This window comes from Mytilus trossulus, chromosome 5, assembly GCF_036588685.1.
Source record: "Mytilus trossulus isolate FHL-02 chromosome 5, PNRI_Mtr1.1.1.hap1, whole genome shotgun sequence".
Taxonomy (NCBI): Eukaryota; Metazoa; Mollusca; class Bivalvia; order Mytilida; family Mytilidae; genus Mytilus; species Mytilus trossulus.
In genome coordinates this window covers 32906086-32932618 of record NC_086377.1, presented here as the reverse complement: position 1 = coordinate 32932618, position 26533 = coordinate 32906086, and the positions used below count along the sequence as shown (strand labels likewise).

The 26533-nt window shown below is 29.7% G+C and overlaps 1 protein-coding gene across 1 annotated transcript; it reads right to left on the bottom strand.

The window, feature by feature from the left end:
• Positions 1–1714: 1714 nt before the first annotated feature.
• On the bottom strand, positions 1715–22104 carry LOC134717873 (uncharacterized). The gene is made up of 11 exons (XM_063580371.1): positions 21999–22104; positions 16139–16399; positions 15036–15248; positions 14638–14682; positions 13750–13794; positions 13114–13158; positions 6489–6533; positions 5681–5725; positions 5315–5359; positions 3473–3560; positions 1715–2204 (listed from the first exon to the last, which is right to left on the bottom strand). Exons 1-11 carry the CDS (start codon positions 22099–22101, stop codon positions 1823–1825), a joined length of 1317 nt encoding a protein of 438 aa, XP_063436441.1. The 5' UTR covers positions 22102–22104; the 3' UTR covers positions 1715–1822.
• Between the last annotated feature and the right edge of the window lie 4429 nt (positions 22105–26533).

Sequence of the window (26533 nt, the reverse complement as noted above, 5' to 3'; positions counted from 1 at the left end):
TGAATACAGTACTCAAACGTAATAACTGACATGGTGATATCGTTCGTCTGTCTTGCTATCATTAGCTTTTACGGCATCATACGAAAATGATGTCGTCTTGATCGTGTTGATCAACGATCAAATAAAAAATTGAATGTTTATTCTTATCCATGGCTATCATTAGATATGCGTAAGTTCATATTTTTATAACAAAATTCAAGATCTAATGTGAAAATATACAAGTATGAATGACTGATGATTTACTACATAAAAATTAGCTACAAATCTTTGTACATAGCTAAATATTAGACTGATGTTTGCCTCCTATTGAAAATTATACAAAAAAAACACAAGAAGTTATCATATTTAAGTCAAGCATTTTTATTATTTAAATTATATTACATAAATTTACCAGAAGAATATGTTATATAAGATTTCGAAACGTTTTTTTTTTCTATTTTGCCTTTCAATCGTGATGTGTCTTAAACAGAACAAAATATTTTAAGACATCTGTTGAACATCATGGTATATTCTTAAACTCTAAAATACTTAAAGAGAAGCGAATTGTATATTATTCTGTTCTAAACCTACTAATTATCAAATAGAGAAAACAAAAGTACTCAAAAATATACCGCTCTCCAAGGTAAAAAGTATGCACAAAAATAAAGAACTCCATTGTAATTTATAAAGGGAGTTGGTCCATAAACTAACGTTATACTACATTTTATATCAACATATAGAACGAATTTAATTTACTGTCATATTCCTAATTTAGATCAAACGTATGAGTTACAATTGGTTGTTAAGCTATTTGTATTTTCAACGTGCATGTGAATGATTTAAATAAAGGCTTAAATTTAGTATAGAAAAACCTTTGTTACTTTTAAGAGACAACACAAACCGATTCAGTCATCGTGAACATGTATTTTAATGCGTGTTAAAATGTATGCCTTTCAAGTTCGTTAAACATTTATTAATACAAATGGAAAAATCGTAAAAACTCATTAGAGAACAGAAATAATCGGTAAAACATATTTCATTTAACAGTATAGGGCATTTCAAAAATATTAAATAAAATTGTAAAATTAACAATATTTTAATAAAAAAGTTAGGTTGATATAATGTTGCCTAAAATTATATCCCATTTGCATAATTTTGAAAGTTATTCAATCCAAGCTATAGTATTAAATTTCGTATGTTCATTTTCAGGTTGTTACAACATCTTGAAATATCCTGACAATTGAATCCTACTACAATTACAATATTCATAACATATTAAATCAATATAAAAAAAATATCCTCCGATGCAAATTCTTACACGCAAACTTGATCGTTTATCCAAAGTTATATTTAACCACAAATTAAACCCTAGAAAATCATTTGTATTCTTAGAATGTAAAATCAAATATTACAAATTCATCGAAATATATTATTGAGACACTTACGTGCTAATTCGCAGTGCCACATTTTGAGGTACGACATGTCCCCGAACCTCGTTACATCACTCTGACTCCTAGTCTTCATGTGGTACTAAATGTTTCAAACGGGGCAAAAAAAAATATACAAACTAGAGTTTTACTGTAATTGATCATACCAGACCAACAACCTACAGTACACAATCGAGTACACCATGTACACTACCTCGAAAATACAAAGGCGATTTGTTCATTTAGTTTTTTGTAGAAATTTAAATGTTATTACATATACATTGAAATCGCTATCCTTAATTGTTTCTTGATTTTTCGATAATTTGTCAGTTTAAGGAATATCTTAAATCGATATATGCCAATTATTTACAACAAGGTCATTTTATCACTGACAATCTGATGAACAGTCTTAAAACTTAGTTGTAAACAGTGTCTGCTTCTTTGCTTGTTGATCTGCGATAGTTTCCAGATACATCGTAGTCATCTTCTGTAATTCTCCTTTGTGCAATTCCGTAATCACCATCACAGTTGTCATGAACAGTGTGACGTATTGTATGGTCATACATGACGTCAGAGTCATCGACAGCGTTCCGAATATGCGAATACGTATTTGATTCTTCATTTGTCGTATTGTCAATATGTATTTCATGCGATGTTGAAACGTATGAGGTATCAGCTGAATTCATTAAATGACCTTGTTGATTCGTGTCTGCTTCTACCAGAACATGAGTAGGATCATATGAGGGATTCAAACTTGTTATTATATGTTCCTTACTTGATTCAGTACAATTGCATCTTCTAAAAATAAAAAAATAATTTAATAATTTCAAGCATCTGAAGCGCTTTTCTGGATTTACCGCCACGCAGAACGCTCAAATGATCTTTTGATTGATTGTATCTAAAAATTAGTTTCTTTGTCAGTGCAATGTTTGAAATCAATGCATGAGTTCCTTTACTAGCTATTGCGTTAATGGATAAAATTTGGCGATGTTAGAACTTTCTTTTAATTTTGGGAAAAACAAAAGATCTTAGACATAAGATGAGACAACAGTACAATGAAATGGTGAGAAATGTTTCCTAATTGTCAGCAGGAATGTTATTCATGTAGGTTTTTATCGAGGAGATATTTTTTTGTGTTTATTTCAAGTTGAAATAGTTAATTAAATTTGAGTTACAACTAAATTTTATTTTATTCCAATAATATTCCAGGCCTTAACATAAGATTTAGGGAGGCCAAACGCCCGTCTTCTATTATGGAAAAATGTAGGTGATCATTCAAGAAATAACTGACACATCGCTGGTGCGGGCCCGCTCTTTAGCAGTCATTCCATCCTCCCTCCCTATCCATTTATAGATCCTATACTTTAGCTACTATCAATTTGTTCTAGGGAAATGTTAAAATGCCTTTTAAAGTTTAAAAAAATTATCAAACGTTTAACTAAATTGCTGTTTTTAAAATGTTTTTAGAATAATGGAATTAAACTTCCTCACCAATCGCAAATCTAGTTACCTGAGATTTTGAAAGAGTATACTCTTCAAAGATTTAGGTTTTATTCCATCTTTTTTTTCTTACATTGCTTTGATATTATTTGTTTTGTTTTAGCATTTAGTAATTAACCTTAACGCTACCAATGTTGCTGCACCAGTAGACTTCATTTGATTTATTTAGATATTAAAAGATGTGGTATCTTGTTTGTTTCAAATTCAGATTTAAGTCAGTATTCATCACACATTCGTTCAAGCTGAAAAATGTGCTGTGGGGCATTCGAAACTTATTCATAAAAACTCTTGGTTTTTAGCTGTAAATAGTCTTAAACAAAAGGATAACCCTTTACTAAGAACCTGATTTTATTCATTCTTCACATTTAATAAACATCATATCCTACAACTTTATTGGTCTATTTTCAATACTTTGATAGAATCAATGAAAAATATTTAGTTCAAAGCATCACATTTGAAAAATTAGATAGCCTTGTTATTAATTAATGTTTATTTATATTATTTAGAAATTAACTGCAAAATTTTGTCAAAATGTGTACTTCACAAATACGATCGTTGTGTCATACCGTAAAAGAAAAACTCCAACACTAATGCATATGATTAGTAAGACTCCTCCTACTATTCCTCCAACAATGACAGCATAGTTTGGTCCACCTGTAAAAAGAACATTGACATACATTTGATCATTCAAGTAATTATGTTCGAGTGGCATTATATTGGTCAATGTATATTTTCTCCTAAACGTGCAATCCATATCATTTTGATTTTACCAATGAGTAAGTTAAAGGGCTTACATTAACTAAACGTGTGTGTATGTGTCGATTTCAGAATTGTGGCTTATAAATGAGAGTTCAAAATGACAACTAAAAGTGTTTGTAGATCTTCTGACCAAGATTTGATTAATACTATAGGGTTTCATGAAAGAGTGAGCATTGCACATCGTTTGATATCAACTTGAGTAATTTGATTTCATCATTTCGATTATGGCACGCCGTTTTTATATTTATTAAAATTTGAAGATATCTTATTTATTCAACAAGATATCTTATTAAGTATTAAGATATCTTTAATTTTTATAACATATCTTATTTAATTTGAAAGTAAATAAGACATCTCTATTAGTTTATAAGATATCTCTATAAGTTTATAAGATATCTCTATTAATTATTAAGATATCTCTATTAATTAATAAGATATCTTTATAACCAATGAAATAAGATATCTCTATAAGTTAATAAGATATCTCTAAAAGTTTATAAGATATCTCTATTAGTTTATAAGATATCTCTATAATTTAATAAGATATCTCTATAAGTTAATAAGGTATCTCTAAAAGTTTATAAGATATCTCTATTAGTTTATAAGATATCTCTATAAGTTAATAAGATATCTCTATTAATTATTAAGATATCTTATAAAGTATATAATATATCTTATTTCTTTATAAAGATATCTTTTAAATGCATACTTTATAAGATATCTTATTTATTAATACAGATATCTTATAAACTAAAAGAGATATCTTATAAACTAATAGAGATATCGTATTAACTTATGGAGATATCTTATTAAGTAAATACAATATCTCTATTAATAACTATATTAAAGATATCTTATATAGTTAATAAGATATATTATAAATTAAAAGAGATATCTTATATTTTAAATAACATATCTTATATATTTAATAAGCTATCTTTATAAACATTTTAATAAGATATCTTTATAAACGTTTTAATAAGATATCTTTATAAACATTTTAATAAGATATCTTTATAAACATTTTAATAAGATATCTTATTTAATATATAAAAAATCTTATTTAAAAAATCAGATATCTCAATTAATATATAAGAAATCTCATTTTGTTATTAAGATATCTCAATTAGTTTATAAGATATCTTATTTAACTAAATAAGATATCTCGAAATTGAATACATATAATAACGGCGTACCCTATGCGATAAACGAGTTGTAAGAGAGTTTCTCCTTACTAATAACAAAACATAACGATATTTGTTAACGAGCGATATTTATTCTCATAAGTCTAAAAAAAAACACCGTTGTGTTAAGTAAACAATTTGCAAATTCATAAAATTGTAGCTTTAGTCTGTTGCACATATCAGTATCACATGGTATTTTCTGTGCTAGTCAACTATTAACATGAGATGAGGTTTGATTGCCTGAGAATGTAATAAAATATAACAAAAGGAACATTTTGTGGTGAAAAATGAGAGAGTGTTGTAATATTGTTGCTAAATCTGATATATCCGTTGTCATGGAAAAAAAATCCTTCAATTTTGAAAAACACGAATGACCTTACGAAAAGCCTCTTCTCCGTGTTATCCGAGTGTATCTCTCCGTGCTAGAAAATGATAACATGCCATAACAATGAGAAATATACGTACCATAATGTTCTGTATTCCATTGTTTGTCTGAAATTCTACTGCAATCTATAATACAGTATAGTATATAAATATATTATATTTTTCTGATGGTTTTTTTTCTATTAAACTCCCTAAAATTATGATTCTCTAATTGTAAATCTGGACTTTATCAATATAGCTATTATTTTTTTTACTCACAGAATTGTATAAAGATTTGATAATTCTATTATGAACGAATAATAGCCAATAAAAAAGCCGTACTATCGTTTAAAGTCAATGCAATTACACTTTATGTGGACAGCTTTTTATATCTTCTTCATGATGTCCGAGTGTATCTCGCCGTGCCAAAAATTATGAACATGCCATAACCATGAAAAAAATACCTACCAGGATATTCTGTATTTGTGTCTTCGCCTAATTTACTACTGCGATCTATAATATATATTGTAAAATATAAATAGATTGTATTGTGATATTTCTTTTTGAAAATTCCTTTGAAGTGCCAGTCTGCCTAAGAATCAGGCAGTGGTGAAAACATGACCAAAAAACCCCACCCAATTTGACATTGATTTTAGTTTATAATATGTAGTTATGCACACACATAACATTCATTTCCCTTTTCTGTTTTGGTAATTGAAGATACAATTTGGTTGAATTGCACTAGAATTTAACGAATAAGGGAAGATAACTCTGTAATTTGCCATCATGCTAACCAATTTTCTAACCAAGTTATTTGAGATAACCAGACACACACGAACAAAAGACTAATAAGTTTTAACTCAGGATGATGGTTAGTATTAGTGTTAAATAACATGATAAGCTCGGTGGTTTTTTTTTATCATATCTTGATTTTTACCTTAATTGCCTGATTTTTACAAAGACTGGCATTATTTAGTACATTTTGACTTTTTCACTACAGAAATTATTAATTAAAACTCACCAAACTATACAAATATTGAATAATTTCATTGAAGACGAACAACAGTTCAATGTTCTGTATCTGACATTCAAAACTTTGAAGAAACATTTTGAAGATTGACAGGTGTCAGATACTAGGGACACCCTTATGGTTTTTTTTAATATTTATTCGAATATGTTGTCAAGCATTGTCAAGGTCAAAATTTTCTGGTTTTTTTCATGTTCCATTTTTGTAGTATTTTTGAACTCCGACAATGTAATTCTGATAAGCTCCTACCATAAGATTCTGTGCTTATGCTGTCATCTTGATTATTGCTGTCATCTAAATAAAACGATAAAAAAGGATGGTTCTATTTACTACATTCATATACACGTGCAGTTGTATGCCTCATAACAACATATTGGCATTTTGTTTCATATCGATCATACATTCGATTGTAACTCTGCATAACACTATTACCTATTTTTACCGTCTAGTGAATGTATCAAACGTTAACGCATGATTCGTCATAATAAGACATAGACAACAGCTCTTAGTAACAAAATGTAGTAATCGCCTGACCGGAACAAAAATTTATCTAAATTTCCCATGAGATCCACATTAATCATGCTAATGTCGTTATCTGGTATATTAGTGATACTTTTTTCTTGAATTTACGGTACAAGTCTTTTATAATAACTACAGTGTCCGTTGCATGTCAAAAGATTGAGTTAAGAAAAGGCCATTATTTCTGTATTTTTTGTTGACTTTTTCAGTTTGATTAAAAGTTTAAGCTGACAGAAATATCTATTGTGTTTCAAAAAAGGATATTGCTCCTTTATATGGATATCAAACCAGGTAAACGAATATCATATTTACCAGAAATTGTGCAGCCTAATAAATCAGCTATTAGAAAGTATAGAAAAAAATTACTTCAAGGTTATATAACTTTTAAATGTTTTATGGCATGATCTACTTTTTTTTCTAAACATCACAATCTCATATTACTGCATTCAGGATATGCAAGCAAAACAAATAGTATTGACCATTTTAATTTTTAAAAAAATTCAAATATCAGCTGATTTGCATATAAGCCGATCGGGAACAGTTAAGTATATGACTGCAACATTAATGTCTACCTGGTTAACCTTTATACATGTACATCGAATGTATTAACATTTAATGCATAGAAGAATCGATGCATCACCCTCTTTTGCATTTAGAAAAGTAGATTTATGTTGTGTTTTTTGTACATTCAAATGCCATTTTGTACCAGTACACCCTTTTCACACTTAATTCAAATAAATAGCAGTTTGTATTGACGTATGGAGCCTGATTTAAACTGTCTTTCATTAAAATTGTCAAATAACCTTACGTTATAGATAATGCATATTTTAAGGTTTTTCTTTTCGTAGAACACCCCGAGGTGTGTTCTACGACAAGAAAAACCTTAAAATATGCATTATCTGACTTATATACCGTCAACAAATATTAATTTTATAAAGATTTGTAAAATTTAGTATCCTTTTTTACCGACAACAATAAAGTGGGATATTCCTTTCTAATGCGTTCAGGTTTTAATACGCCCTGCGGCTCATTTAAAATGTGAAATAAAACTCACTAAATAATTTAGATATAAACCTTTTAAAAATTGTTATCCATACACAATAAAAATATAACTATTAATGCATGAAGTAAGACACAAACGAATTGTTACAATTCAATAACGGTGTATGACAAATACAAGACACATTGTAAGTTATTTATTGTACCACTTAGCTTATGGAAAAGGGGGAGGGGTATTTTTTTTTTCGTTTTGTTATGTTATTTCTATCGCGGGAAAGTTGTTATTTATTTAACCATTTTACATGAATCGAATGAAAAATTCAGAAAGATTGTTTTTTCGAATAGCAATACATTTTATTAAAAGATAATCAGGATAAAATTATATACCCTCCGCACCCGACCCTTTTGTGAGTTACGTTAATGTTATTCAATAGAATATAAGATTATTTTATTAGTTGATCATTTGATAGAGTAAAAGGTATATATAAATTTTAAAAAGTGATGAACTGACACGAAGACGAATATAAATACATGTAGGTTACAGTATGAGTTCCTATTCAGTGTGTATCGTTCTGAACATGCATGAAATATTTGCCACTGGATGTTAAGCAATCAACCTATTCAGTTTAACTCAATAATAGTCATCAAATGTACCAGGATTATAAGATTTTCAAAATCTTACACACGAATATGTTAAATCTGGATTTATTTTATGAAAGTCTACATTAAAATTCATCTGACCTATATGATAAGGTTTCTTTATTATAGCGATAAATCAATAAAACTTCACGTTATTTGTTTCTAAAATTTAATTGCGGGTCTACAATCATGACGGTTTCTTTTACATCTATCATCCGTTGAACTTTAGAAAATAAATTTCCAAATCGGCAACAAAAAACTATTAGACGAATAAAATGTTGAAGTAAATCATAGATTGCATGTTTATCAAGGAAAATAATGACCTTACACAGGTAAATATTTTATGCCTTGGAGCATATACATTTGAAACATGGTATCGTCCGGGTAGATTCTGAAAAAGAATGACCTGACGTTCTGAAAGAAAATAACTCCATATAGGTATATAAATAGTATGAAACCCTTGAAATTCATTAAGATAAGTTGTCCTCTATGCCATAGGAGATCCAAAGGTACTGTAACTATATCACGTACAGTTAAAGGTAAACGATTTGGTTTATTGTATTGTTCACTGATTCGTTTGCGTTTGTTTAGTGGGAGAACGAACGAAAATGCGACTATTGAATATAAAAGCAAGTGAAAGTGGGTTGAGTGACAATGGGAAAACTCTAAACTCTTCATTCAAATCAAAATGTTAAAAAGTAAACAATTATAGGTCAAAGTACGGTCTGGAACCTTGGCTCACACCGAACAACAAGCTAAATAGGGCATGAAAAGACTAACGTCAAACAAATCGAAAAAAAAATACCAACTATCTAGTCTTTACAAAAAAGAAACCAAGAAACACTAGTGAAATACATAAACAAACGACCACCACTGAACAACAGGTTATTGTTCGTTACGTCGTAACTACAATCCCCTTCCCATTCATGAATGTGACCTACCAAATTAGACTATTTACCGGATTTGTTATCACAAAAGCAACACGACGGGTGCCGCCTGTGGATCAGGATCTGCTTACCCTTCCGGAGCACCTGAGATCACCCCTGGTTTTTGGTGGATTCGTGTGGTTTATTCTTAAGTTTTCTTTATTGTGTCATGTGTGCTATTGTTTGTCTGTTTGTCTTTTTCGTTTTTTGCAATGGCGTTGTCAGTTTGTATGTTTTAGTTTTCTGAGTTTTACTGTCCCTTTTGTATCTTTTGTCCCTCTTTTATTGGCTTTAGAAAAGTGCAAGCTTCGGGTGGTTTGAACAATTAAAAGGTCACCAACCTTGATGATTACCTTAAACAGTATTTTTTGCATTACAATATAGAAAGATGCACAGTAGTATTTATGGGTAAGGAAAATCGCCATCTTTTGTTTGTACATTTAGCTATAGTAATGTATTGCCTGTAGACTAAATTGCAATGTTGGGTTTTAAAAAAATGTAGGAATAGATGTTAACATAGTGGAGTGAGCGGAACAATCTGTAGCAAAGTTACTATGCAGTATCACAAAGCTCAATACAGGCAGTGTTCACAAAAAAACGTTATAATATTCAAATTCTAAAAAAAGATTCGTATTTAGTATATTGAATGAGCTGATAAACTTGATCAAATAAGGAAAGGTTGGTTTCATCACTTATACAAAATCCTTGACAAAAATCAACAAAACGATTAGAGATCAAAATAAATTTCTCATTTACCAAGCGTTATGTCTTATCCATTGCATGAACACATAGTGCGCTGACTGTCATACAAGTGAGAGGTTAAGCTAGCTATAAAACTAGGTTCAATCCACCATTTTCTACATTAGAAAATGCCTGTACCAAGACAGGAATATGACTGTTGTTATCCATTCGTTTGATTTGTTTGGACTTTTGATTTTGCCTTTTGATTTTGGACTTTGCGTTTTGAATTTTCCTAGGAGTTCAGTATTTATGTGTTTTCACTTTTTTCTTAACATATATTTTCACAAATCAACAGCAGATTGGTACCACTACATACATTTACAATTAAAGGCTTATGTGTGTTTCAAAGGTTAATGAATGTGTAAAATTATCTATAATTCCATTTCATTTTAAAACATATCTTATTCAAAATATCTATCCTCGAATCTTTTAATTATTTGGAATTTCATGTGATGAACTTTTGATCAGTCAATACTTCAGTTATTTTATACAAATTTTGACCAGCATATAAATCAGGCCGATAGGTTTTTTTGTTTGAGATGTTTGAAGTAAGTTATTTTGGAACCTTTTATGTTTACTATTCGGTATATGATGACCTATAGTTGTTAACATCTAAGTAATTTTGTCTCTGATGGAGATTGTTCAACTTTTACAACATTACTATACATAAAAAAGTATAGAAACGAAAGACTGAACAACATGAACCCAACTTTAAACCGGTGTAAACCTCTAAATTGTTAACATTTAGTCATGGTCAGCATCCTAAAAGTTGCAACGTAGCTATACAACATCGTCGGAATACGAATCAAAACATGCAGAGGGATACACGAAGGCGTATAAATATTGAGTCAAGTAAAACTGTTGGCTTATTAATGAAAAATCAAATATAAGTGTCCATTTACCAATTCGAACAGGAGTGCTTCGTTTATAATACTTTAATCCGAGCATGTTGGGGCTGTTGCATAATAAAAATGTATGACCACGAATATCCACAATAAACATAATAAATGTCAAATTTTATCAATGAAGGCAAACTCAAGGTATTGTACATATAACATGTAAAATATCTTTACACGCTTCTAATAACAAAAAGTATAACAAGTGTCTTAATGTTGTTAAAAATTGATAATAGTAAGTTTTCGAACGAATAATGGTATACAGGTATACTGGCGAATCTTTTGTTGGCATAACGCGCGTTTGGCGTTAATACAAAATATAAACCCTGCTCACCATGATAAGTGTATATATGTTACAGGGAATTTGTAAAATCAGGGATTTTGTAAAATCACTGGACTAAAATCCCTGAAATTGTTAGGGATTTTACAAAATCACTGAAAATAGAGCTAGGGATTTTGTAAAATCCCTGATTTCAATTAAGTATAACTTGCTATTAGAAGTGTTTTTTTCTTAATATAAAAATAGACTATTGATCACTAATGATTTTAAATATATTTGATTAATTATAATCACTATGAGCTAGAACTAGTGTATAATGATAATAGCAATAGGCATATGAACAGATGTTAAGACCACTGTGAATTAACTTATTTTGCATGGCGAATTTGGATGCATCTAATGTTACAAATATATTTGTTTAATAAACACTATGAGCTAGAACTTGTGTATAATGATAATGCAAAAACGCATATAAACAGATATTTAGTCCACTATGAATTTACTTATTATTGCATGGCAAGTTTGGATGACATCTACTGTTACATAATTGCCCTGTCTTTCGATGCATGTTTGTATCAAATCAACCTCTTTGCTTATAATAAACTTAAAGACAATATCTTTGTATCAGCTCTAACTTTTTTAAGCTGTCATTCCTCTAAAAGTTCATTGTAAAGTTTTACAGCTTTGTATGAAGCATTTGCACACTTTCTATTAAATACTTTCAATACCATTTTGTCCCTATCACCATGACCTATTGATATGTGAATTGCTGTGCAAGACGTACATTCTATTTTTAAAACGTCTTCTTTGAAGAATACCATTTTTAACGATTTTATAAAATCTCTACATTGAAACACTTCATACCTTCATTAAAGACTTGAGAAAGTTAAGAAACTTATTCAAATTTATATCACTTTGTGATAGAATATATGTTTCTGATATACATGATATATGACCAAAGGAAGTAAAAAACAAATATTTTATTCTATTTTTGAACCTATTCATCAACATGCAACTACAAAAACAGTAATCGTTTCTACATTTTCTGTTTTCTTTTTTATTATTATTTTGTGAACATATAAGTTATTTTGTAGGCAGCAAATTAATAAAAGAATACTTACTTTCTTTTTACATATCAATTTACAAGCAGCAATCAGAAAATCTTGCTCTCATATGCATGTAATATTTGCCACTGGATCACATAACCCACTCAATTTCTTATACCTAACATATGTGTTTTTTCTTCTCTTATGACAACCTAATGTTCTGTTTTTATATTTGAATTTAGAAATTTGATAAAATTGGTTTTAAAAAAAAGTTTTATGTTTTACAGAATAAACTATAATAAACAATAACGTTTTTTCAAACAATGTAGTGATTAGAGCTTGTTTTGTCTGATCCATTGTTCTACAGTATGTATCAAAACTGCTCACTTGATATTAAAATAAAGACTAAATTAACCTCAAACTTATTGAGTGTTACTGTTGTAGGCTTTTTTTTTACAGAAATTCTTAATAAAAATAAATGAGTTTACTTTACAAATTCCCTGAATTCAATCAGTGAATATGTAAAAAAGATTTTAATAAGTTCATGGATTTTATAAAATCACTAGTCAAAATCAGGGATTTTATAAAATCACTAGTTAGTTCAGTGATTTTACATATTCCCTGAAATTTCAGTGATTTTGGAAAATCCCTGATTTCACAAATTCCCTGTAACATATACACCCTTAACAACACGAAAGGCTCACAAAATATATAAACGCAAAAAACAAAAGCAAACTAAAAATTAGGAAAGAACATATAACTTACAAAAAACAAAAAAAATATGTCAAGTGTATGTTCGTCAGATCTGCACTGAGTAAAAGAACGTACCATGATTTTCCATACTTGCTTCGTCAACTGGTATTTCATAGCTACCTTTAATACAATATTATCATAAACAGTATGATAAACATCCCTACAAGAATAATACTGAGCAGAAAAATAATTCTGAAATAACAGAAGTATAAAATAAAAGATGGTAACTGAAATGTATGTTGACACACGTATTTTATCATGTTTAACCTACGATATAATTCCGTACTGCTTTTATCTCCATGTATGCAGTCGCCACAAGAAAGAAATGATTTTTTACACATTTATTAGATATAATATTTTGTTTATATCAAGTAAAAGTCGAATATGTGGTATAACATTTGTATAAAGAAATATTAACATTCCGTAGAAGCAAAATAATACAAAAACTGAAAACGAACAAAAGTATTATTAAACATGATAAATTCGCTGGAGTTCTTTTGACAAACAACCAGGTAATGAAGTATCTAAAACTGCAACTCCCTAAGGCATAGTAAACATCATTTAATTTTGATTTATTATATAGATTGAAGCAACAGTAATATACAGTCATTCAACATTGCATACATCTTTGGCTTTCCTGTGTTCGGCTTTGAGCGTTCCCGAAAAGCGCTTCAGAGTTTGTAAATTGTTGTTTTCATTTGTTTAACCTACCATATGATTCCGTACTGCTATCATCTTCTGGTATGTAGTTACCACCTAGAAGACATTATTTTCCAAATTTTAAAAAGATACAATAGCTTGTTGCATTTAATGCAACTCAACAACAAATCATACAAAACTTAACTTGAACAGAACGTCATTTATGAAGTTGGTTTTATTTAAACGAATAATGTTTATACTATGAGCTTCCGTACTCCGGTCAACATCTTATATGCATTCAAAGTAATTAAGATCTTATAAATATGCAGCGGATGTTAAACTGTCATTGTTTTATTATATGCATTGCCTTGTTGCATAAATGCCGGAATAGTGATACTTTTAAACCTGTTCATTTAAAAATAAATAAAGACGGTACATTTAGGCTTCAGAAATATACAGATTCAATATCATACATCAATTACGAAGATTACTCAAAATAACTACTGCGTACACACTGAATGAGTGTAAAGAGAACTGACAGCAGGTACATGACAAATTATATCGTTTGGTCAGGATATGGTTTGCCTTCATAGACAGGTTTTGCACTTGATAGAAAACTAGTCGTCCATCAGATTCATTACTACTGTTGTATTGTTACCTTCGAAAAATGTGCATCTTTGAGATATGAGATATGAGCCTTTAACAAAAACGTCTTTAAGTATTAACAGAATTTGTCTAGTCTGGCTCTAATATTTTTGCCACAAAAATTAATGCACCTTACGGACCTAGCACATATTTTACATTAACTAAATTGTCAGTACTGTTTTCTGTTTGATAGAAGTCAAATAAAAAACAAAACAAACAAATTGAATTAAGAAATAAAAAAAACAACCATCAATAAGTTGTAAAATTTTAAAAGACCATTGGACAAATATTCACTGTTATGTGTAATTAACCTACCATGAGATTCCGTAGCAATGTCATTATCTTTTATGTTATTGTCATCTGAAAGATTGATTAAAAAACATATCATTCCTGATATCATTCCTTATGTTTTGGAACATAGTAAGATATTATTTGACAGTATTAAAAGAGAAGTTTATAAAATGAGCACAAGTTCCCTTTCAATTTAGATTATTTAAATTGTATACCTTAGAATAATCAAACATAAATACCGTGCTAATGATAGAGCCAAAGAAGTATACAATTATCATGCGATGCTTTCTTGATAAACAATGGAAAACACAAGTAATCTTTGTAACAATGGCAGCTTGTAAATTGAACTAAGTATAACAATATCATGGTTATGTGATACAACATGAATAAACATTTGTCACTCATTTGTTCTACAAACAAACCTCCGCATTGAAAGTAAACGCTAACTGTTCTCTGATCTTGGTTCTTCGGACGACAGGTATGCCTGTCTCTGCACGAATCATCAGCTGCATTTTGTATATAATATTTGATTGCTGGGCATTTCATGGCACCAAACCTTACTTTAAAGAATTCAATTACACTGGAAGCCGGGCAGGTTATTGTCTCTTCTTTATTACCGTGTATTGCTATACAATCTGAAGATATATACCCATGTTAATATTTGATTAACCTTTTTTGATAGACTCATATTGTGTTATAAATCCATCACAAATCGGTACTCAAAGAGACAGACAATTAAATATGGACAAAGAAAATATCAAAATACGACGTCTTTTTGAATCTAATATAAAAGCAAGAAACCCTACAATAAAATTGTAACACTTAAATACTAGATGTAAATGGTATCCTTTCTTTTTCCCTTTTAAACATCTTTATTTCGAATGTTTAGATATGATGATAGGTCATGCTCAGCGAAAATAGCTCAAACAAGAAAGGGTTTCCAATGTAAGTTATCAACCAAATGTAGATGAATATACTGTATCTTATCAAATTGGAATATTTGAAACAAAATTAGCAAAGTTTCGACCACCTTATAAATGAGTTTTTTTTATGACATTTTGACAAAAATATTTAAAAAGTCAAACCTTCAACCCAACGCATATACACACATACAACTAGCAAACATTTGATTCGTTTGTCTTATTTAAATGCTTTGAAATAAGCAGAGACATTATTCACTCTATTATTGAATTCATTCATATGGAAGGTCAGACTTACTTGTTTAATAATAATCAATATGTTGACATACTTGGAATCCTTCACTTCAGGTGATATTAAACAATACTTTATATTAAGATTACACTCTTAAACTTCATCATTTAGCTCTTGACGAAAATGAATCATTGATAACACATTGTTATTAAATTTGTAACAATGAGATAATGGAAAATACTTCATTTATCAATAAAAAATTGAAACCACAAATTATAAATCCAAACTATTGCTTTTGAATCTGAGTAACACAATAATAACTATCAAATTTGATAGATGTATAACATAATATGATCAAACATAAATTGAATACCTGTACATTGAAAACGTATATGCAAGTATCTATCACCCTTGGGTCTGTTGGATTTTAAGTATTCCACATGGCAATAGGAGGAACTTCGACAAGATATGTTCTTTTTGTCTTTTAGAAAACTCGTTCGAGATTGGTTGTTTACACAATCGGGTTGTCTGTTAACCCATAATTGCTCAATATAAATACTTTTACTTTTTCCACAGGTAATTTGGTCATGTTTTCGTTGAAATGCTTTGCCCTTTACTGAAAAACAATGTTCACCTAAAAAAGTAAAAGTATAAGATTATAAAATCATTTCATAGAATTGTGGTCATTAGTTTTTGGTGGGGTTAGTGTTGTTTATTCTTTGGTTTTCTATGTTGTGGCATGTGTACTATTGTTTGTCTTTTTGTCTTTTTTTTTTCGCCATGTCGGTGTCAGTTTGTTTTAGATTTATGAGTTTGACTGTCCCTTTGTTATCTTTCGTCCCTCTTTTACACTGTGTTCATTAACAAACTAAATTGTAAAGGAACAATATTATATATAATGTAATAATTACATTTGATGTATGTCTCATTAAAATACTTTATTCTGATTGGCTAACTGCACATCACGTGTTATTCCTTAAGCAATTGCATCACTCAATAAAACTTATCATTCATAATAACACGTAGTCCCACAATAAAGTGCACAGGTGAATCAATAAAAAAAATATATAAATTCGTGTTTTCATGATAATAGCTAAAAAATGTAATTATAAGTATTGACTGCTTCTTTTTGTAACTTCATAGGTGTGTAAAAGCGTTGACTGTGCAAACATTTTTAGAAAGGAGCGCTTCCGCGCTTCCTAAAAAATGTACTTTTGTCAACGCTTTTACCCCCCCCCACCCCCATGAAATAACAAAAAGAAGCATTCAATTCTTAAATGTATAAATGATAATAACAATTAATTATTATGTTAATTTATTGATACATTTAAACAATATAAATAGAAAAAAATATGTTAGTATTAGGTTAACTTAACATTTAATTAATTGATCATTTCTAAGTATATTGGCGTTTGGTTAATTGCAGTTTAAGGTTACATTTCCATTTATTTATAATTATTATAGTGTTGCCAACGGTTAACCGGTTAGCCGTCGACAGAACCGATAAATATACCAAAAACGCTAACCGGTTAACCGGACCTTTCTTTCAATTTGAAAAAAAAAATAATTGTGTACTGAAATAAATATAGAATTTTGTTCTATTTATTTATCGTCGCGGTAATTAGTTTGACAGATTTAATGTCCAGTATACTGATTGATATTGTTATCCACAAAAACATAAAATTAATTAGTGCAAATGTTTGCACCTGTCCTAAGTCAGGAATCTGATGTACAGTAGTTGTCGTTTGTTTATGTAATAAATACGTGTTTCTCGTTTCTCGTTTCTCGTTTTGTTTATATAGATTAGACAGTTGGTTTTCCCGTTTGAATGGTTTTACACTAGTAATTTGGGGCCCTTTATAGCTTGTTGTAAAGATGTGGTGTGAGTGCCAACAAGACAACTCAGATAATCGTTCGTTCGAAGGATTATCCGGAACGAACGATTATCGGAGTTACCGGTTAGGCAAACTTGTACAACTTGACAACACTAATTTAAAACAAAACATTGGTGTCAAAATATAACTGGTGTGAAATATATTGCTACGACTAATATGAAATTCTAAAGTAACATTTATTTGTTTGTTCAATTATTATCGACAGTGAAATAATAACTCGTTTTTTCACCAAGAATGGTTAAATTTTGTCAAATTAATCTACGAAAAATTGATAATGCACTATTCACTTGAAAGTGTCAAATTAAAGTTAAATTAATGTGAACTTTGAGTAAATTAGATAATTATGAATTCGACTTCTTCCGTTTAATGATAGTGTTCAATTTTCTGAGTTTTTATGGAAATGAAATGGCTGATTTTAAATGATGCGTTATTGTCAGCGCTATTCAACATAAGATATCTTAATAATTTTGCATTAAATCAGTACAAAACATGGCTTCGAGTCAAAGCATTTTCACTTTATGTTTCCCTTTCTCAACCTTAGCGAATTGTCGGTCTGTTTGTCGCACGTTGTTGTTGGCTGCACAACATTGGCACAACGTTGGCCTGCTATTGTAAATTCATATTATTATCTCATATTGGTTATGAATAATTGAGCCAGCGTTGGCATTATGTGAGTAACAACATAGGGCCGATATGAAATTTTGTTGATAAAAATTGATTATGAAATATTTTACGCTTTATTACTCTTGGGAGGCGGATACTTTTGATTGCTGTATGCTTTATGAAAAGATACGAAAATAGTATACTAAAAGTGTTCATCGACTGAACTTATATGTACAGCTCTATGTTGGGCCAATGCAGGACCAACATTGATCCTATATTATACTCTATATATAACACAGGTAAAATTTATACTAGAATATCATTACTGAACTAAAAAAATGTTTATCTAAACATAGATTGCCTGATTAAATGTTTAAATTCATTGCAATCATTACTTATTATAAATTTATTCATTAAACTTTGTGAAACATAATAATTTAGATTGCTTTTGATTTTTGATATTTGTTTTTTTTTAGAAGTTTGTTTACTGGTATTTGTGGAATAAATTATATTTTCCCTCACTTAAAATATGAATTGAGTTATAATTTACTTAGATCTAGGAACTTCCTTTTACTTGAAATGGCACATTAGTTTATATATAACAACAGTTGTGTTTTTGGCATAAAAACTGACTCAACTATATTGATGTGTTATTGAAGACAATGAGTATACGTCTAATTTTCAAAATTTCCTTGGAGGAGGGGGGTAGGGGTCAAGGTTCGGATAACTACGTAATTTTTTTAATTGGCCCTGAAAAAATTACAAGCTACTTTGCCTGTAAGAAATTACAAGTTACTTTGGCTCAATGAAAAAAAAAAGAGTTGATCTCTAAAAAATACATAGCCGCAGTGCGGATCCAAAACCTTTTGTAAAGGGGTCCGATTACTTACCGAAAGGGGGCCGCTCAAGTCACAATTCAGTGATTCATCTGCATAATCAACCAATAATATAATCATTTTTTCCCATGAAAGGGGGGCGGGTCCCTAAGGGTCCCCTGGAGGCGCATGTGAAAGCCCACACCAACACAAGAAAATCAAATGGTGGCTTTATACGCTGTCCAAGATACATGAATGCAATAATGGTGTATCATAAGAATAATATATTCAATCCTACATATAGATCTAGGTCTGAAAAAGTTATCAAAGAATATAGAATTGACAATATTAGCAATAAATGCCATTTTTACGGATTTTTTTTATACATTACCTCAGACTTTCACTCACAAAGTATTCAACTATGATCAATCCTTCTGACTTCATACATTTTGTTAGGGAGTTGGTTAAATTACAACTTTATATGATTAAAATTAAAATACTTCTGTGAAAATGCATCGCATATACAACATTAATGAACCGCTCTACATTGAAAATAAAAGTCTGGTATCATTATCCAACAGTAAACATGAATCGCATCACAAAAACAACGAAGTGGAATTTGATTCAATATCAACAAGCCGGACAATAAAACCTGTTTTAAGTTTTACTATTTTCTATTTTATTAATCATGTTAAAAGATACATTTTTCTACAAATGAAACTTGACTGCTACTTTTAAAATTTTTGCACGCTCTGTTCGTGAAATATTCTTAATATTTATTTATCTATGTATCAATTTTATACTTGGATGATGAAGACGCGATTAAAACCCGTACGCATTAAATATATTTATCATGAATTTTTAAAATCTGTACATACTGTATATCATTACTTATTGTATTCAAAAATCGAAAAATCAAAAATTTGTCGTCTGTTTGTTTATCATTCTACATAGGAAATTCATCACGGATACAGTGAAAATGGCATTTCAAGATTCGCACATAACATACACTGATTAGTATCATCAAACAAATTGTATCAAAGCCACTATTTTAATATGTTAATTATGAAATCTATACCGATTGCTTTTATTACAATTACTGAGGTTCATGAACGCAATCTGTCTTAAAATGTACCTAGTGGTATAATGATTTCTACTGCATAGACATATAAATGAATTTGTTAGTTTTATTTTGTCTAAATCGCATACAAACAAATACGATATATTTGTGTAACCGGATCATAGACCACTTTACACATGTGTAAGAGTGTCTTAGATATGAAATATATCGAGTATTTATTTCTTAATCTTATTATATTCGTTCTTATTTACATATGATTATACCGTCTGGACTGAATTTAGTTTTTGTCCTCGGCAAAACTTTTATCAGTCAAAAAGAGCTGACGATTGAAATTTAAAAAATTAAGTGGGCGGTAAAAAATAAAAGTCTATACAACACATAAGGATATTTATAAATGAAATAGATTAAATACATATGTCCGATCAACTCTGGCTAATGTTTAAAACCAACCTTTACTAGAGTGTTATAGATCATATCCCTCATAGAATGAATGGCTAGAACAAAAGATGGCCTCCCTTGACTCACATCAAATGTACGTAAATTAATACGCCGCTGTTACAGATTATATAAACTAAAGAAAAGTCAGCAGATCCTAAAATCACAACTTAATTCAAAGAATCATGCAAACAATACAGAAAAAAAACCTCCGTGGAGCATATTGGAAGCACATCGAAAATATATTAACAGCTACAGAGGAAACCCAATCATACAATGAAACGATTCTTGACATATATAAAACATATGAAGACTGACAGCAGCGGAGTGGCACCACTACGAAGGCACGGAGTACTACACTCCGAATTTGTAGACTAACCAACAGTCCTGAAAAAACAGTTTCAATATGCATTCTCTTCAAAGGAAATATATAGTCAAGATGAATTCAAATATCGTTTTCATAGGCCAGGCCAATAGCCACCTGCAGAAAATGGAGTGCTGAAACTTCTCACAAAATGAATCCAAACAAAGCATCAGGACCATACAATATAAAATTAAGAGTACTAAAAGAATTAGCAAGAGAGACTCTTATCATCATTTTCACAACATCACTTTTAACAGGGGAAGTACCATCTTACTGGCGGAATTTCAATACAAGCCCAGTACTAAAGAAAGGTACAATATCTTTCGCTACATCTGTTAACTCATTGAACATATAATAACAAGCCATATACTAAAACATGTTGACCTCAACAACATTATATATCCTCTACTGCAAGGTATTCGTAGTAAAATATCATGCGAAACCCAGTGTTTTTAATGTTTGGATGATATCACCAACAACATGAGCGTAGGAAAGCAAACAGATGCACTCATAATCGATCTGGGATCGGAACGCTCTCCCTTTAAAAGTTGTATCAGCACCGTCAGTTGATGCTTTTAAAGCTTCAATGATTCTTATTTTACCTATGTATATGCCTAAAATGTTTTATACTACCGTTAGTGCTAGGGTATTCAGATTTGACTTTGTATTTTGTTTTCGACTACTTTCATTTATTTACTTAGAACCATTATTGTAAGGCATCTAATATGCATGCTCCCATGGCCTATTTATGCTATGGAAAATATTAAAACAACAGTAGTTTTCTAAATGTAGCTATTGTAATGTGCCAGGAGACCGGAATCATTATATTTTTTCTTATTGTTTTTTAGGAGAATTACATTATATATATACATTGAGTACTCATTGATTATTACAGAGGTAGTGAAATAACTAATGAAGATATGCTAAACTGGATATAGGATTTTTACATAGTATGAGTATCTTTTGTATGCGTATTTTTTCACGGATTATTAATTCATTCCCTTTATCAGAGTTAAGAGAAAATAAATAGATGTACTAACCTAGCGTTGAAGACTTATCTAAAGTATCAAAAATCCAAAATATTGAAAGATATGAGATACTTTTTAAAAACATTTTATAAATACTATAATCATTTGAAAACATCAATTTATGAATTTTAATTTCCTGGTTTACGCGTTTTGCCATACACTTGAAAGACCACTTACGCTTATTGGCGGAAATTTAAAAGTTTGTTGTTATGAAACTCATTTTCATTTATTCAATATAAGGTTTAAAGTTCAATACAATTCAAATTATTAGATGTTTATTATATAGATGTTTTAGTTTACAAAAAATATGGATAATGTCAAGAAGGCATATACTATTGCATAATATGAACGTTTACGTCTTAAATAAAACCAGCATCAGTGCTCGTGAGTCAGCAAAACGTATAACAACTTTGACAAATATTCTATTTTTAATGTTTGATGAAGCAATAGGCCTTCTTTGCCAGGTCAAGATGTATTCTTGGTTGATGGACTTTTACTCGTAAATGCAGATTAAACTCGCGTTTTGAATACTAAATTGTAATTTTGGTATCCTGAATGATTCTGTGTGTAGCACAACGTACCGTACGTAGTCCTCCCAAAGTTGTCAGTATTTTTTTGAAATGTCAAGGTTTTCACTGCCACAATGTAAGATTTTAAATAAAAAAAACAAATTGTGTTACCTATGAAAAATATAGAATGTAATAAAACAGTTTACCAAAAATCAGCTTATGGATATTATATAACGCAAAACTATTTGATAAAAAGATTAGAAAAATATGTCAATTATGAAAAGGAAAGGAAAACGAAAATAAATTTTTATACAAGTCTCTAATAAATAAAAAAATTAAACCAGCTATTGGACCACAAAAATGGCTGCGCATATTTAATATAGATGATGTGTTATATCAAAACAATTTAAATATTTTTTTATTCAGATATTTAAAGAAAATAAACTTATTTTTTTTAGATGGAAATTACTACAACATATTCTACCTACATGTACAAGGAAACTGTTATGCAGGTGGAAAACTGTAACCAATAGTTCTTGTAATTTTTGTACACAAGAAGAGGATTATGATCACTTTTTTATATACTGTGTCCGTATTTAAAACTGGTTTGAAATAAAATAGATAAAGTTTTAAAGAACAGTAAAATAACGTTTAAGATAAAACTAAGACACTTGGTATTTGGATATAAAACTTCTGACGAAGAACATTTTGACTTTAACTATTTTTTAACAATTGTTGGTTTTTCAATTTACAAAGCCTATTACATATCTGATCAAAAGACGAAAAATGTAAATGTTTTCTCAATTTTTCTGAAAGAGTTCAATAGAAAAGTATGTTTGAAAATTAAAAGTAATTTTTTAGCAACTATTAGAAAACATATGAATAGTCATACTAAGTGATATTTTTTTTAATATATATTTGATATACAAATGTAATATGCATTTTATAACTATTCACTACCCTGAGTGATAAGTTGATTGTAACAGTGAACATTAGGCGGAGCTTGGACTCATGAAGGATATTGTAACAAGCCAATATTTGAAATAAATATTTAATCATGTTGTTTAAAAAAAAAATCACTTATTGTAATACGTCCCACACTGACATGAACCCTATAGATGCAACAGGTATAACGCGACGTCGTAACTACCGCGAAATATAATGACGCATGCGGTAAAATAGTTTAAGCTAGGTCCAATAGTTTGAAACTTCTGACTGGTCCAATACAAAATGTAGTTTAACGCTTGCACTTTGAAAAATAGTAAAACTATTGCATAGTACTAATTATTTTATACAGAAAATGATAACTGAGGTATAATAATTTGAAATAGTACATTTTATCAAAAGGTTTGTCAAAAATAAAAATAAGGTTCGGTCTTGATCATAAACTTGATAAATCTGAAGTGGAAGGACATACATATATTACTTCATATTTCATCAAAACACTTAAATATGTATTGTTGTTTATCCAACATTCATTAGTTATGATGTTGAACTTGTATTTCTGATTGAATAATGTTACATATCTTATTGTTTGTAGCTGTAATTGTTTTTCTCTTTTTGTATGTAAAAGTAAAGATAATTAAGCACCAGTTTATTATTATTATTTTAGTTTGAAGCAAATATTTGTTCACCATTAATTAGTTTTACAGTTTGATTTAGAAGAAATACCGACATAGCTAGATTATACAAATAATCAACTCATTACTTACACAATTCTTTATTAATATTCTTGTTATTGTAATAAAAGAAATATACCGGAGGGACAGGCAAATGCATAGAGCGATAAGAATACAGACAACGCCGTGTCTAAAAAAAGAGAAAAAAAACAGACAGACAAATATTAGTGCACAATACCAAACATAGAAAACTAAAGACTTCGCAACACGATCCCCACCAAAAACTCTGGTTGATCTTAGGTGCTTTTTAGCAAGCTTTTTCTGCTTCAAATGTGGCACCAGTCGTGTAGCTTATCTTATTACAAACCTGGTAAAAAGTTTAATTCGGTTGGTCAGATTCGTGAAAAGGGACGGGGATTGTGGTTTCGACATAAGGAAGATATCCGATATAATCTGTGAAACGGTTAATCCATAACGGTCAACCATCTCTTGATGGCGCCCGTAACATTAACAAAAGGATGATTACAAAATTTTTAAAAAGCATCAAATAACATATGTACAAAGCTAATCTTGATTGAATCCAATTTTTAGAAGAAAAGAAGCCTGTGACGCCACTTTTTGTGGCGTTTAACCAATCGTATGACGGACAGTCGTAATTTCATTATACTGTGTTTGTGTACTGCTGTAAATAATTCTACGTATTCGTTGTTATTCTGTGATTGACATGTATAAATGTATTATTATATTATTTATTTAATATGTATTTCTTTGTCCTTAATGTTCTTCCATTTATTTGGACTGTATTCCTGTCATGTAATGTTATCATTTAAATGATATATTTAACATTGTCATAAAGATTTGTCTAGCCAGAAAACAAGGTTCAACCCACCATTTGTATTCTTAAAATGTCCTGTACTAAATTAGGAATATGGCATTTGATATATTAAAGTTCTTTTCAATGTTGCATTGTCGTTTGTTTTTTGTTGCATTTTTGTGTTTCTCTTGTTCCGTTGTTTTCCTGTTGAAGTTGATGTGTTCCTTCGGATTTAGTTTGCAATCCGCCTTTGTTTTCAAGCGAATTATGACTTTTACACAGCAGTATACAACTGTTGCCTTTATTAAACAGCTACTGTTTGTTATCAGCTGATTCGTTATCAAAAGTAATATTCAGGGTGAGGAAATACAAAATAACATCAGATCTTACTAAATTATCCACAAATGTAACACAAGGATGTTTACAAAAGAGAGACGACAGATACCTGAGAGACAGTCACACTTAAAAATCGAAAATGAACTGACATCGCCATGGCTAAAAATGAAAAAGACAAACACACAATCAACAGTACACATGACACAATATAGAAAACTCAAGAAAAAGCAATACGAACCCCACCAAAAACTAGAATACCAATATGATATATATTGCAAACATAGTGGGACTTCATTTTGTGAAATGTTTTTGATGGCAACGACAATAAATTACTACTAAGTTATAATTAATCCCAAAAATAGGAACATTTATATTGATACAGTTCTATCCCTTGACCTTACAATAAATGAAGTCACATACATATGCAAGTTTAAATCCTGTTTAAATTGTGGGACAATACATTGTGTTACATGTACCCTAACCTCCGAAATATGGAGAAACAGTGATAAAAACCCAGTTTTATATTTCACATGTCCATTCATGATAGAAATATCACTAATTCTACTCGGAATAATCCAACCATGTAGCAGGTATATTTGAGTATGTCTGTTATTTAAGTCGACATAATATATAGTTCAACTTTTGATCTTCCATCAACTGTTTAAGCTTTTCGTAAACTAGAAGACCTTTTCAAGAAAAAACATTCTTATTCCATATGTTTTATATAAGGAAATACTTCATTTTTGTGGGTTCAGATAAATCTGAATCAACTATTGACTTGTAATTTATTGTCTCTATCTTGTTTTCTTATAGTAGAACCATGAGGAAATGAAATTTTACGCAATTTAATTCTGTAGTGAAATATCTTATTTAATTAGTTATCATAAATGACATCCTTGTATTTTAATATCCTGAATATGTGTCAAATCTAGGGGAGAAAAAAAATCTTCTAAAGTGAATATATCTTTCACAATAGACTGCTACATGTATTGTATGACGTTATCAATTTATTTGATTTGGTTGAGCTTTTGATGTTGCCATTTGATAAAAGTATTTTCTTTTTGAATATTCCCCAACGTTCAGTTTTTTTTATGATTTTTCTTATCCTAAAGAACACAATTTCCCATGCGAATTAGAAATATAACGAAATAATCCTCAATGCTTTTCAACATTAAAAGGTAGCATACGCTATAAACCTTTAACTCCTGGATACTTTACGGCATATTTTGTCAAAATCAATCAAAATGTTAAACATGTTACGCACAAGAA